The sequence below is a fragment of the Larus michahellis genome, chromosome 2 (genome assembly GCF_964199755.1).
Source record: "Larus michahellis chromosome 2, bLarMic1.1, whole genome shotgun sequence".
Taxonomy (NCBI): domain Eukaryota; kingdom Metazoa; phylum Chordata; class Aves; order Charadriiformes; family Laridae; genus Larus; species Larus michahellis.
Window position 1 is genome coordinate 168,324,569 of NC_133897.1, and position 12,925 is coordinate 168,337,493.

The 12,925-nt window shown below is 57.5% G+C and overlaps 2 protein-coding genes across 2 annotated transcripts in view; both read right to left on the bottom strand.

The window, feature by feature from the left end:
- Nucleotides 1-3,422: 3,422 nt before the first annotated feature.
- Nucleotides 3,423-6,398, bottom strand: MAFA (MAF bZIP transcription factor A). Its single transcript, XM_074577988.1, has one exon. The coding sequence runs from the start codon at nucleotides 5,576-5,578 to the stop codon at nucleotides 4,712-4,714; it is 867 nt and encodes a 288-aa protein (XP_074434089.1). The 5' UTR covers nucleotides 5,579-6,398; the 3' UTR covers nucleotides 3,423-4,711.
- A 3,828-nt stretch (nucleotides 6,399-10,226) lies between these two features.
- ZC3H3 (zinc finger CCCH-type containing 3) overlaps nucleotides 10,227-12,925 on the bottom strand; it is a 193,796-nt gene continuing 191,097 nt past the window's right edge. The window contains exons 12-13 of the mRNA XM_074577989.1: nucleotides 12,630-12,710; nucleotides 10,227-11,884 (exon numbers count right to left, since the gene is read on the bottom strand). Of these exons, the coding sequence (XP_074434090.1) occupies nucleotides 11,853-11,884; nucleotides 12,630-12,710 (113 nt within the window). The 3' untranslated portion in view covers nucleotides 10,227-11,852. The remainder of the gene's footprint in view (nucleotides 11,885-12,629; nucleotides 12,711-12,925) is intronic.

The following is a 12,925-nucleotide window of genomic DNA, read 5'->3' on the forward strand; positions in this document are numbered from 1 at the left end:
CAGAAGCTCGGTTATCCGCACCCATCCAGCTAATCGCTGCTCGGGGACGACACGGAGCGCAGGGCACCGGTGGGTGGGTGGCTTTGCTGGGGCTCGTAACCGGTGCTGGGCACCCAGCGCGTTGCTTTGGTGAGGTTCCTCAGGACGCTGCTGCGTTGGGGACCGCGTGTCCCCCAAAAATCATCCCTCCGCATATTCAGGAAAGGGATATAAAACCCATCAGCAGGGACAACCGGAGGAGATTTGGCTCTTTCCCAGCTCAGAGGTGCCTTCAAGCGTGCGTCAAGGTGCAAGTAAAGCTTGAAAATGGGTTTAAAAAGCTCTGCAGGAGGGTGGTAGGGAGGGGTATGTCCCCACACCCCCACCCCGAGAGTCAGCCACCCCTATGGGGTTGAGGTGAGACCATGGGGTTGCTGCTTTCGCCCCCCAAAGCCGCAGAGCCGGGGTGCAGGAGACACCCAGGATGGGTGCAGGGGATGCGGATCCTCACAGGAGGGAGCGTGTGGTGTCCTGAGGTCCCGCATCCCCGATGCAGCCCCCAAAGAGCGGCAACCACTTGGGAAAAGAGGCTGCAGCCTCCTCGAAGATCAGGGGAAAGGGGGAAAAAAGCTTTAAAAAAAGAAATCAGAGCGACCCAAAAAGCCACGCACCCTCCTGCGGCACGCATACGTGGTACACCGTGATGTCCACAGCCCCGGCGACACATGCCAAGGTGCCACCCCGTCCCGCAACACACATTCCCCCCTCCCAAAATGTGTCCCAACACGCTTCAAGCACGCACACAGAGCCCCGCCATGCTGCGCCAACCCCGGGTCCCACAGCAGAGCTCAACATACCGCAGCCACCCCAAAAAGATGCTGCAAACCCCACCAGGGAGCACCCAGCCACCCCCGGCTTCCAGCCCATGGTGTGGGAATGGGGGTGGGGGTGGGGTTCAGACCACCCCACCAAGGAGACAAGTCATAAACCAGCCCCATCCAGGCATAAAGAGCTTCAGTTTTTATTATTTCTTCACCCAACAGGAGCGCGGCCGGACCCAGGAGAGTCACCCCCAGGAGATAAGCAAAGCAGAAGGGTGAGATTCCACCCCCGACCCCCCTTCCCAAATCTCCCCAGGGAGCTGCTGTAGGGCCAGGTGCCCCGTGGAGGACCACCATTAATGGGCGGCAATAACACCCCGTGCCCCGCTCCAGCTCTTTCCCTGCTTGGGGGATTGTTGGGGAAAAATAAATAAATAAATAAATAAAACAAACAAAAAAAATCACAGTGGTGCAAAGAGTTGTGGGGGGGTGACACCCCTGCTCCCTTGCCCAAAGCTGCTCCTGGAGGATTGGGGATGAAAGGAAAGGAGGGGCAGTAACACCACCATCACCAAAATAATCTGCTCCCGGGGTGGCGACATGGTGAGACCCAGGTCGTATCTTCCCCAACTTGGTGCACAATGAAAGAAAATAAATATAAATCGAAGAAAAGGGGGATGGAGGGGCCAAGCGGTGCTGGGCACCAAGGTGAGGGGGGAAAATCAGGTGTCCTCAGCCCCAAAGCACTGCCTTCGCTCCCCCGAGGTGGTGGGGAAGGGCATCCCAGGGCAGGAGGCGATGGCAGCCGCCCCACGGCATCGCAGAGCATCACACCGGACCCCAGGGTGAGACCCCATGGGGCAGCGCTCCCCCCCACAAAACACCCCACAGCCCCAAAGCCAGCTCTGCTCCTCCAGCCAGCCCCACTGCGGCCGGAAAAAGGGGCACCAGCCCCCCAGGGACACCTGGGACATGCCCACAGGGAGCCTGGGCCACGGTGAGATCCAGGGGGGAGGGAAGAGTTGAGGGGGACTGTGGTCCCCGGGATGGTTTGGGGAAGGTGCTGGCCCCAAACCTCCTCTTCTCCTCCCCAAAACCTCCTTATTTAGTCACAGCACAGGCAGCTGGAAGCGCTCTCCCCCCCCACCTCCCCCCCAAAAAAAAAATGTTCCAAGAAGTGGGGGGGATGTTGGAAGTAAAAAAAAAAAAAAAAAAAAAAGTTGGGGAATAACCCAGCAGGGAGCTGAGATTCACCCCAAAATAAAAAGAAACAGGGAGAGGAGGCAACGTCCTGCCGGACGGGCAGCAGGATGGGTTATTTTTATTTCGAGCCAGGTTTGCAAAGCTTTTTCAGCTCAAAAAATTAGTTAGATACCAAGCAGAGCTCAGGCTGCTCAAAAACCCTCTGGAACAGAATTAAATATCAAAAAGCCGGAAGAAAAGAGGAGGAGGAGGAGGAGGTCTGGGGGGTGCAGGGGAGGCAGAGCCAGAGGGTCCTGGGGTGACACACACCCCGCAAAGCCTGGGGACAGCACGGCCGTGATTTATGGAGGGCGGCAGGAGGAAACCCGCCGCAAGCCAGCGCGCCGGGACAGCTTCCGGCTGCGGCTGAGTCTGGGCAAAAATATAGGAGGCAAACAAAAAAAATATAGAAGAAATAGGGGAAAAATAATATATACAGAAAAAAGGGGAAAATAATATAAATAGGGGAAAATAATATATATAAATAGGGAAAATATATATAAAATTTCAGAAAAAATAATATGTATATATAAAGGGGAAAATAATAGATATATTAATAGGGAAAAATCATATATCTATAAAAATAGGGAAAATTTATATATAAATAGGGAAAAAAAATATATATAATAAAAATAGGGGAAAGCTGCAAGCAGGACAGCCGCGCTCGGAGCAGAGCTACCCGGGACACATGTCCCTGCAAACAGTCCCAGGAAAAACAAAAAAATATAAAATAAAACAAACAATCCAAAACATTTGTAAAAATACCACCCCTAAAACTTTCATTTAGGGACAGTGTGCATTCGGGTTGTTTTGTTTTTTTTTTTTTCTTTTTTTTTTTCTCTCCCGTAATTAAAAAACTCAAAAGGGAAAAGTTAAAAGAAAAATCATTTATTACCGTTTAAAAATCAAGCTCATCGGGATGGTGTCGGACAAGCCGGGACAAAACCGGATCCGGGCTGGGGCGAAGGTGACTTTTCAGCGGCCGAGGGGACGAAGGTCTCCGGGACACCTTGGAACCCTCTGACCGGAGGGGGAAAAAAAACCTCAGTACCCGGCTAGAAAATAAAAAATAATAAATAAAAAAAAAAAAGTCAGGAGAAGTGAAAAGCCAGAGTTCAGCGGGGCAGAGGCGATGGTGGTCCCTGGCTCGCAAGTGATGGTCAACGCTGGATTTGTCCCCACGCCGCGACCCCTCGCCCGGCGGGAGCTCGGAGAAGGTTTTTACACCAGTATCGGGACTGGAAGGGAAGCAGCAGCGAACCCCAAATGAAAAGGCGATGCTGAGGGGGCCCCCCCGGTTGAGAGAAAACCCGACCCAGGCTCTAGTTGAATATAAGGTTTTTTTGTTTTTTGTTTTTTTTTTTTTTTTTTTTTATCTTGATGCAACATCGTTAAAACCGTCACAAATTGAAACAACAGGTCGTTAAAAACGCTTCGCACGATCAGTACCTAAAATGCACCAGGCTCCCAAGCTCGCTTTGTCCGCAAGACCCTTGTGTTTTCCCCCCAAGATTAATTTTTTTTTTTAAATAGTTTTTCTTTTTTAAATAAGCAACTTGTTAAAAAAGAAACAAACAACCCAGCCCGCTCCTCCGCGCAGGATCGGCCCCGCTTTCGCTCCAAGCGCAATTGCACGAGTTATTATTATTTTCTTTTTTTTTTTTTGCGCAAGAAATAATGTGCATTTTCTTTCCTTCTTCCAACATCGAGGTTAAAATATTCCGTTTCCCGAGGGTTAATAAATAAATCTGGTGCATAGTGAGATAGCAGCCAACCGTTTGCAGTCCATATATTACTATATTGCCTTTCAGGTCACCCTAAAATTGTTACCTCTCCCCCCGTCCCACACCCCCCCCCCCACTATTTTTTTAAGAGCATAGATAATTTTAAATCTCTATAAAACAGTATTATGTAACCCAATTGATTCCTGTATATAGTGCATTCGGCTTCTTCCCAACATCGTTAAATTAACTCGGATATTATTTGCATGCTATTACATACAAACTTTTAAGACTCGTGTATTTTTTTTTTCTTTTCTAAAGGATTTTAGGTTTGGTTTTTTTTTTTTTTTCGTAAATCACCAAGCAAAATATAGGCTCAAGGAAAAAAAAAAAAAGGCAAAAAACTAACTAATTTCTACATATTTACAAGGGTAAATAAGTTAAATGTGGCTCAGGTTTGCCGGCCGGGGGGAAGGGGGGGGCGCGGCGGGGCCGGGCAGGGCTCAGCGCTGCCGGGGATCCCCCCGGCCGATCCGTGGCGACCCCTTGAAAATGAAAATAAAAATCAAATTGGGGGGAGAAGGGGGGTGAAACACGCAGGATGGGGGGGATGGGGTGGGTGGACGTTGAGGGAAGGGGGAGAAGCCACCTGGATGGCGCTGATGCTCCCGGGGGGGGTGGGGAGGCGCGCCGTACACGTCCCGCATGCAGGCTGGCTCCAGGTCTGCCGTTCCGCCCCCCCACCCCCGCAATGGGGTGTGGGGGGTTCGACTTCCCCCTCCCCAAAATTTCAGAGGGAAAAAATAATAATAATATTATTTTTCTTTTTTGTACAAGCAGAGGGTTCTCTCTCCCCACGTGGGAAGGGGTGAGGAAGAGGAGGGGGGGGAAAAAAGGGGACCCCCCTACACACACACATAACCCCCCCACCCCCGGGGGGTTTGCGGCTCACATGAAGAAGTCGGCGGCGGGTTTGGGGGCGGCGGCTGGGGAGGGCTCCCGCGGGAAACCCCGGCCGGCTAATTTCTCATATTTTTCTTTGTACAGATCCCTTTCCTTGGCCAAGCGGGTCACCTCCTGCTTGAGTTGCTCCACCTGGCTCTGGAGTTGACATTTCTCGTTCTCCAAGATGTGCCTTTGCTGGACCCGCTTGTAACGGCAGGATTGAGCGTAGCCCCGGTTCTTCAAGGTCCTCCTCTTCTGCTTGAGGCGGATCACCTCCTCCTTGCTGAAGCCCCGCAGCTGCCGGTTGAGCTCCCGCACCGACATACTCACCAACTGATCGTCGGAGAAGCGGTCCTCCAAGCGCAGGTGGTGGTGATGATGGTGGTGATGACCGGGATGGTGATGGGCGGCCGGCGGTAGCTCCTCGCCACCGAAAGGCTGAGGCCGGAAAGGCTCGTAACCTTGATGGTGATGATGATGATGGTGAGGGGCACCGATCAACGCCTCCACCGCGTCCTCCGGCGTCAGGTTGAGAGCTTCGGGGTTGAGGTGATGCTGGTAACCCGACATCCAGTACAGCTCCTCCAGCTGCGGTTTGGAGCCCAGGGAGGCGGCGGTGGTAGTCGGGGGACCCGGAACCGGTTGCCCACCGGGACTGGGAGCGCAGAAACTGGGCGAGGAAGGCACGGAGGAGCAGGGCGTGCTGAGCGGCGTGGAGGAGAGGGAGCCGGCGGGTAGACGGTGGCACAGCCGCTCCGCCTCCGCCGGTTCCTTCTTCACTTCGAACTTCATCAGGTCGAAATCGTTGACGTATTCGATGGCGAGGGGGCTGGTGGGCAGCTCCGCGCTCATGGCCAGCTCCGAGGCCATCTCAGTCCATGGAGGGACCGGGGGTTGATCCCCCGGGCACCGCCGTTCAAAGAGGCTTAGGGGTCCCGAAGGCTTCGGGAGCCTCCTCCCGCCAGGCTCCGGGACTCCGGCTGCGGGGCGATCGGCTGCCCCGACGGGGCTCCGCTCCCGGGGGCGGCCGGGCTCCGGGAGCCTCCGACGGGGCTTCGCTGTGGGGTTCAGCCCGAGCTCCGGGAGCCTCCGACGGTGCTCTCCTCCGGGATGCAGCCGAGCTCCGGGACCTTCGGAGGGGGCTCTGCTCCGGGATGCGGGGTTCAGCCGGGCTCCGGGACTCTCCGACGGGACTTTGCTGCGAGGTTCAGCCCGGCTCCGCTGTCGGGATCAGCCGGGCTCCGGGATTCTCCGACGGGACTCTGCTCCGGGTTGCAGGCAGATCCCTCCGTCGGGGCTTTGCTCCGGGGCTCCGCACCGCTCTGCGAAGCGGGGTTGAGGGGTTTCGCTGCAGGAGCTTCCTTCGGGGTTCCGGGACCCTTCTCCGGGACTCGGCTCCGGGCTGCAGCCGGGTTCCAGGACCCTTCCTCGGGGGCTCGACTCCGAGTTGCAGCCGGACTCCGGCACCCTCCTCCGGGCTGGCAGCTCTCCCCGCACCGGGAAGCGGAGCCCCGTGGGTGCGGGACCGGACTCTCTCCAGCACGACCGGGCAAGTCTCCGCCACTGCCTGCGGCCGCTTCCCAATGGCGAGGAACAGGCAGCGCCCTGCCCGCCCCTTCCTGCCTTCCCCTGGCACCTGCCCCGGCCCCACCTCCCCGGGCTGCGAGCCTTCCCCTGCCCTCCTCCTCCTCCTCCCGGACACGGCGCCCCGGGGGCGGGGGCGGCACCCCCTGCCCGTTCCCTGCCCGCGCCCGGCGCTGCCGCCGCCGCCGAAGAGCTGAATGGAGCCCGAGCACCTTATATAGGGGGGAACGCGGCCCGGCCCCGCCTCCCGGGGGCGGGACCAGGCGCTCGCCCACCTATCGGCGAGGCGCTGGCCCGTCTCGATTTGCATATCCCCATGGTAACGCCCCCCCCCCCCCCCGGGGTGGTTGTCTATCTCCGCCGGGCTCGGAGATCGGAGGAGCGGAGGGGGGACCGTGCCCCGGGCATCCCCCCTGCATCCCCCGGGCATCCCTCCTGCATCCCCCCGGCATTCCCCCCTTCCCCCCCCAGGCTTCCCCCCGGACATCCCCCAGGATCACCTCTTTATCCCCCCCAGGCATCACCCCTACATCCTCTGGCGCATCCCCCCTTCATCCACCCCGGGCACCCCTACTGCATCCCCCTGCATGCTCTGGGCATCCTCCCTTCCCCACCCCGGGCATCCCTCTTCCCCCCCTGCATCCCTCCCTTACCCTCACAGGCATCCCCTGGGCATCCCCCCTGCATCCCTCCTGCATCCTCCCTACATCACCCAGGCATCCTCCCTTCTTCCCCCCCAGGCATCCCCCCTGCAATCCCCTGGCATCCCCCCCTGTCAACCCCCGGCTTCACCCCCGCAGCACCCACTGACCAGCCCACACCGGGCTGAGCGAGGAGCTGGGGGGAAAAAATAGAAAAGAAATTACAATTTCCTCACAAAGAGATGGGAAAGACCCCAAATTCGGCATTATCAAGCCCAAAATCAGGTTGCGTGCCGCCTTGCTGCATCCCGTGTCCCTGCGGGCGCCAGGCCCAATGTCGGGGTGCAGCCCCTTCCCCACTTTGGTTGTTCCAGGTGGGAGCAGACAGGCTCATCCTTGCAGGAAAAAAAAAAAAAAATTATATATATTTTTCAGATTTTGGGGAATTCTTCGGGGTGTTCCCACAAGCCGTTGGTGGTCGGGGAGCATCCGCCTGCATGTGCGCTGGTGAGGCTGGACCAGTTTTCGCTGCCACCTCCGGCTTCGTGTCGCGGGAGGTGACATTTTGCGCTTGACACATGGCGAGGAGCGTCATGAGGAGCGTCACCAGCTCAAGGACACAAGGACTGCGACCATGGGGTGGCAATGGGGTGCTGAGCCCAGCGCAGGATGAGACCCTGGCCTGGATGTCGCCGCGCTGGTCCAAACCCTGTCACCTCATGCCTGGTGCAGCACGGGAGGGGACAAGGATGTTTGGGACTGAAAGCTGGGGTTCACGCTGGTGGGGTTGGGTGGGGTCAGCTTTAGGATGGGGACATGCGCTGAAGTCACACAGCAGCCTGGGCACAGCTGGTCCCCACAGCAAGGTGATGGAGGGAAACTGAGGCACAGGGGCGGCCGCCATCGAATTGTCCCACCAAACCCCAGGGGACGAGCAGCTTCACGCCACAGGGGCTGTTGCCACCCACCTCCCACATAGCAACCCCTCTTGGGACCCAGGACTGTCCCCAGCGCCCTGCAGGATGCGGCCCAGAGTCCCACTGCATCCCACCCTGGCTGCATCCTGCCCCACTGCACCCCATGGGACGTGTGTGTGGGGGGTGACAGTCCCGACGTGGGGACACTGCCCTCCATGGGTGCTAATTCAAAAAAGCGGGGATTATTTGGGCCTAATTAATGCAAAAAAGGCTTTTTTTTTCAGGGTGGGGGAGAAAACCCTTTATCTTGCCGCATTCCCAGCAATTAAAATCCTCCATCATTTTTTTTTTTACTGGATCTGGCCTCTGGAGGGTTTGGGGTTCTTGTTGTCCCCATCCATGTCTTTTTCCTATCAAAGTAAAACTGTGTTGGGGCAGATGGGGGGGAGGGTTGTCCCCCCCCGGGCAGGGTCATGGATGCAGGTAAAGCCCCATGTGTGTCCCCTGGGACCCCGGCGACACTGCTGGTTATCCCATATTGGACAGCCTGGGATACAAATGTCCCATACTGGAGACCCCAAACATGGGCAGGGGATAACGGGATCCCCCCCAACTTGGGAAGAGAAGGGGCAGAGAAGGGGACAAGAAGGTAATTTTGATATTTTTGCAAGATATTTGCAAGAAAAAAACCCTTTCATGGGATGTTTTTAACCCGCATTTCCTTAATTGTGTGACCCCAAACGCAGCAGCAGTGTCAGCAGTGGGATGTCGGGGTCCCACATGGGGCAGGAGTGGCGGGGGGGGGGGGTCTAGGATGCGGTGTCACCTCCCTACCCCCGGCACTGCCATGTCCCTCGCACCCTGGGGACACCCGCCCCCCCATCAGCAGCTGCCACCCACCATGGGACAGGAGCGACGAAGGGATTAGGAACAGGCCGGGCTCCAACGGGACCGTCGCTCGCCTGCGTCACCACCACCCGGGGGGGTAATTTTAGCGGGGTGGCCGGGTACAGTCACACTGCCGGGGCAGCGCGGCTGGGCCCCGTGGCATGTCACCAGCCCTCCCCACCAAAGCCAAACCGGTCATCTAAGTTTACTCGCAGGCGATCGAGTGACATAACCAGGTTGGTGGCCGCAGGGATGGCAGCGGGATGGCGTCACCTTTCGCTTTTAGAGCGGGCAGCTCGTGTGCCCCTTTAACCCTTCGAGCGGGGCCGGGTGCCCCCGCGAGTGCTGCCTCAGTTTCCCCAGTTGGTTGATGGTGCACAGCACCCGGTCTGGGGTGCTGCTGGCTGGGGAAGCCCTCACGGGGACATCAGCCCATGGCGAGGGTGACGGCCACCACGATTCTCCCCCACGAGCCGGCAGTACCATCTTGGCGATGCTCCACCAGCATCCGCAGCGTGAATCCAGGTATTGCTGCCTGGAGAAGGGTCGGAAATGATTCTGGGAGGAAAAATCATGCAAAGAGGCTGATGCCCACGGTGGGACCAGGTTTGAGCATCGAAGAGGAGGTGGAGAAGGAGGGCAGGGGACAGCCACCCTGATGACAGGCAGAAAAGTGAGCCGGCGGGTGATGGCACCTGCTTCCCCGGCAGGGGACCAAGAACTGTGCCAGCAGCGCCCATCCCAGGAGGGTTTTCCAGGAAATGTTTACGATGTCCTCCAGAAACGCTGCCCTGTGCCACCCCTCCGGCCAAGGCACCCCCCAGGGCATGTCCTTGCCAGGGGTGGGGGGCCCTGGGACAGCCCATCTACGCTCCCACCACCGCAGCGTCCCCAGCTTCATGGAAAGGCCGGATAAACCAAGGGGGCCCATCACCGAGGCGTCGGGGCTGCCGGGGATGGGGTGAGGAACCTGTCAGGATTCGGCGACACCTCTCCAGGGGCCGCGTTTATCCCTCCTCGGAAATTAATCACCCCCAAGCAGCGCTTTAACGACAGCCGGCAATAAATTACAATCCTCCCCGGGAAGGGAGCAGCGGCGCCGGTGGGCGGCAGAGCCGTGGCTCTCAGCGAGCTACTCATTGCCTCGCTTAATTAGTGCAGCACGAGCCTTAATCCCCGTTAGGCTGCTCGTCAGGGAGCTGCGGCCATGGGAAGCACCGAAGTTCCCGGCCGCCATCACCCCGCCATCCCTGGGGACTCGTAACATCATCGTTTCCTCCAATTTAGTGAATTTAGGGTTATTTTTTTTTTAGGAAAGCATCACGTGAAGAAACATCCTTTCTGGGTAAAGAGGGGAGGGGGGGAAAGTTATAATAATTAAGACCCTTAATTTGGGGAGCAGAGCGGCCCCTCCGCCAGCATTAGCAGCCCCTTGAGGGGATGTTTGTGCCCCGTATCGCTGAAAAAAAGCCACGCTCCGACCGGGCACCCCGGGGAAGATACTCTTTATTTACATATCAAAACACACGGGTTAATAAAAGACATTTAATATCAACGGAGATGATGAAGTTTTTCTTAAAAAAAACAGCTCGCTGGACACGTGCTGGGGTATGAGAGCCGCCCCCAGGGGGGGACCCGCCGGTCCCCGTGATGGCTGGGGGGATGCTGGGGACGCAGCCACCCCAAACTGGTCTCCAAGTGGCACTAAACCCCCTGCCCAATCGCCGGTTCTGCAGCAGGCACCATCCTTTAAGGGGAGCCCAGGGAGGTGACAGGCATTAATGACATCGTGCCTTTGGTGGCATCCCATGCCCTGAGTCACCCGAGCCAGGGGACAAATCCCTCACCACGAGCCAGGCGGGGGGGGGAGCACCCCGTGGTGCTCAAGACCCCACCATGGGGTGAACGCACCCCTGGGTGCTCACCTGGGGAAGGGAAACCCTCGTGGGGACCCGGTTACAGGGGGGTGAAACCGCAGCCGTCAGCCCCTTGACGGAGCCGTGGTGCACCTGAGCCCGTGGCATCATGGTGGCTCTGTCACCCACCCCACTGCTGAGCACACCTGGGTGCGGGGTCCCCAGGGAGTCCCCGCGCTCGCCCACGTCCCTGCTGCTGCCTTTTTTCCCCGCGGGGCTTAGCCCGAAGGTGCTGCGATTGAGGGGCAGGGGATGGGCAAATCCGGCCGCCCCACGTGGCTGCTCCCAGCTCTCGGCACCTCTTGGCAAGGGGACATGCTGCAGCTGTCCCCAAAATCGCATCCGTGTGGGGGAACAGCATCTACCCCCCCCGCCCCGAAATCCACGTGGAAATTGTACCTACGGATGCAAAAAACCATCGCGCTACCAGTTGCACGGCCGGCAGTACTGGGCTCGGCACAATGTCCTTTTGCTTGGATTTAGATGGATCCCCAAAAACCCGGAAAGAGCCAGTTCGGGTCTCCCAAAAGAGACCAAACTCCGGCTGGGATGGGGAAAGGTGTGGGTCAGAGTGCAACGGGCCGTGGGAGATCCTGATGGAGCATTTGGTGGGAGCTCAACGCTGCTTCCAACACACTTTTCCACTAGGGATGCTCTTGGCACGTGGCTCCGCTCCAAAGAATCTCCTCCCAAAAGCAAGGGGATGGAGCACCACGGATGCTCTGGGCATGGAGAGATTTGGGCTGAGCCGTGTGGGGGCTTTACACCTCATTACATCCCAGCACGGTGACTCGTCCCCAGTGTAACGGCCAACCTGGATGCGGGCATGTCGCGTGATTAAGCTCCTCAGATCTCCATGTCACCTCATGTCCAGGCCACCAGCAGAGCCACGATCTGCAGGAGGACCGATGGGGGTGGGAGCATCCAAGGAGCCTGGTGACCAGGCCCACCTTCAATAAACCAGCTGAAAAGATATTTTATTGGCAAATTAAAACATTTCAAACAAAACCGCTTTCCTGTGGGAACGGGTGGCGCTTCCCCATGCTGCCACCCCGGCTCCTTGCCAAAACGATGTCCCGGGGAAAGCAAGACGAGAAGGGGGTGCTGGCATCTGGCCACGGGTATCCTGAGGTAGGTGCCAGGTCATTGCCCGGCTCTGGGGTTCCTGAGCTGCTGGTGGGCTGCCATGGGGTCTTGTTCAGAGACGGGGCTTGATCTGCAGCCGTTTGCCTGGAGGGAGGAAAGGGAAAGGTGATGGGGGTGGGAGGTGGGTGACACACACATCTGGACACGTCCGGGCTTCTCCTTGCCTGGTCACAGTGGGTTAGAATCATAGAATTGTCTAGGTTGGAAGGGATCTTAAAGATCATCGAGCCCAACCATCAACCCAACGCTGACAGAACCCACCACTAAACCATGACCCTACGGACCACGTCTGCCTGGCTTTTAAATACCTCCAGGGATGGTGACTCCACCACTTCCCTGGGCAGCCTCTTCCAATGCTTGATAACCCTTTCGGTGAAGAAATTTTTCCTAATATCCATCCTAAAGCTCCCCTGGTGTACCTAAAGGGGCTCCAGGAAAGATGGGAAGGGACTCTCTATGAGTGGAGTGATAGGATGAGGGGGAACGGTTTTAAACGGGAAGAGGGGAGATTTGATTAGATATTAGGAAGAAATTCTTCACTCTGAGGGTGGTGAGCCCGTGGCCCAGGTTGCCCAGAGAAGCTGTGGCTGCCCCATCCCTGGAGGTTTTCAAGGTCAGGTTGGACCTTGAGCAATCTGGGCTGGAGGGAGGTGTCCCTGCCAAGATGATCTTTAAGGTCCCTTCCAACTCAAACCGTTCCATGATTCCATAATTTCCTCTTGTGGTATATCAAGAGGGTTAACACACTGGAGATGGGCACAGGCACTAGGGATGTGGGCGGTCCTCAACCCCGGCAGCACCCAACCCCGATAGCACCCACCCGCCTCACCTCTGCCACCCTCCTCCAGACGGGTGTTTTCGGAGTCCCGTGAGGATGCTGGTGGCAAAGTCCTCCTCCATTTGGTGCTGCCTGGGAGCAAAAAACGAAAAAAAGAGGAGGAAGTCATCAAGGTTGGCTTGGGTTGCCGGAAATCCCTTGGGATGAGGGCACAGGAGCAGCCCGAGCTCCTCTGCTTCTCCCGCAGCCCCAGTGCTTTGTGCTTCAACAGTAGGAAAAGGGAGTAAAAGCTGCCCCAGGGGGCACAGTATGACCAACCAGCAGGAATAATCAGCAAGCAAACGGAG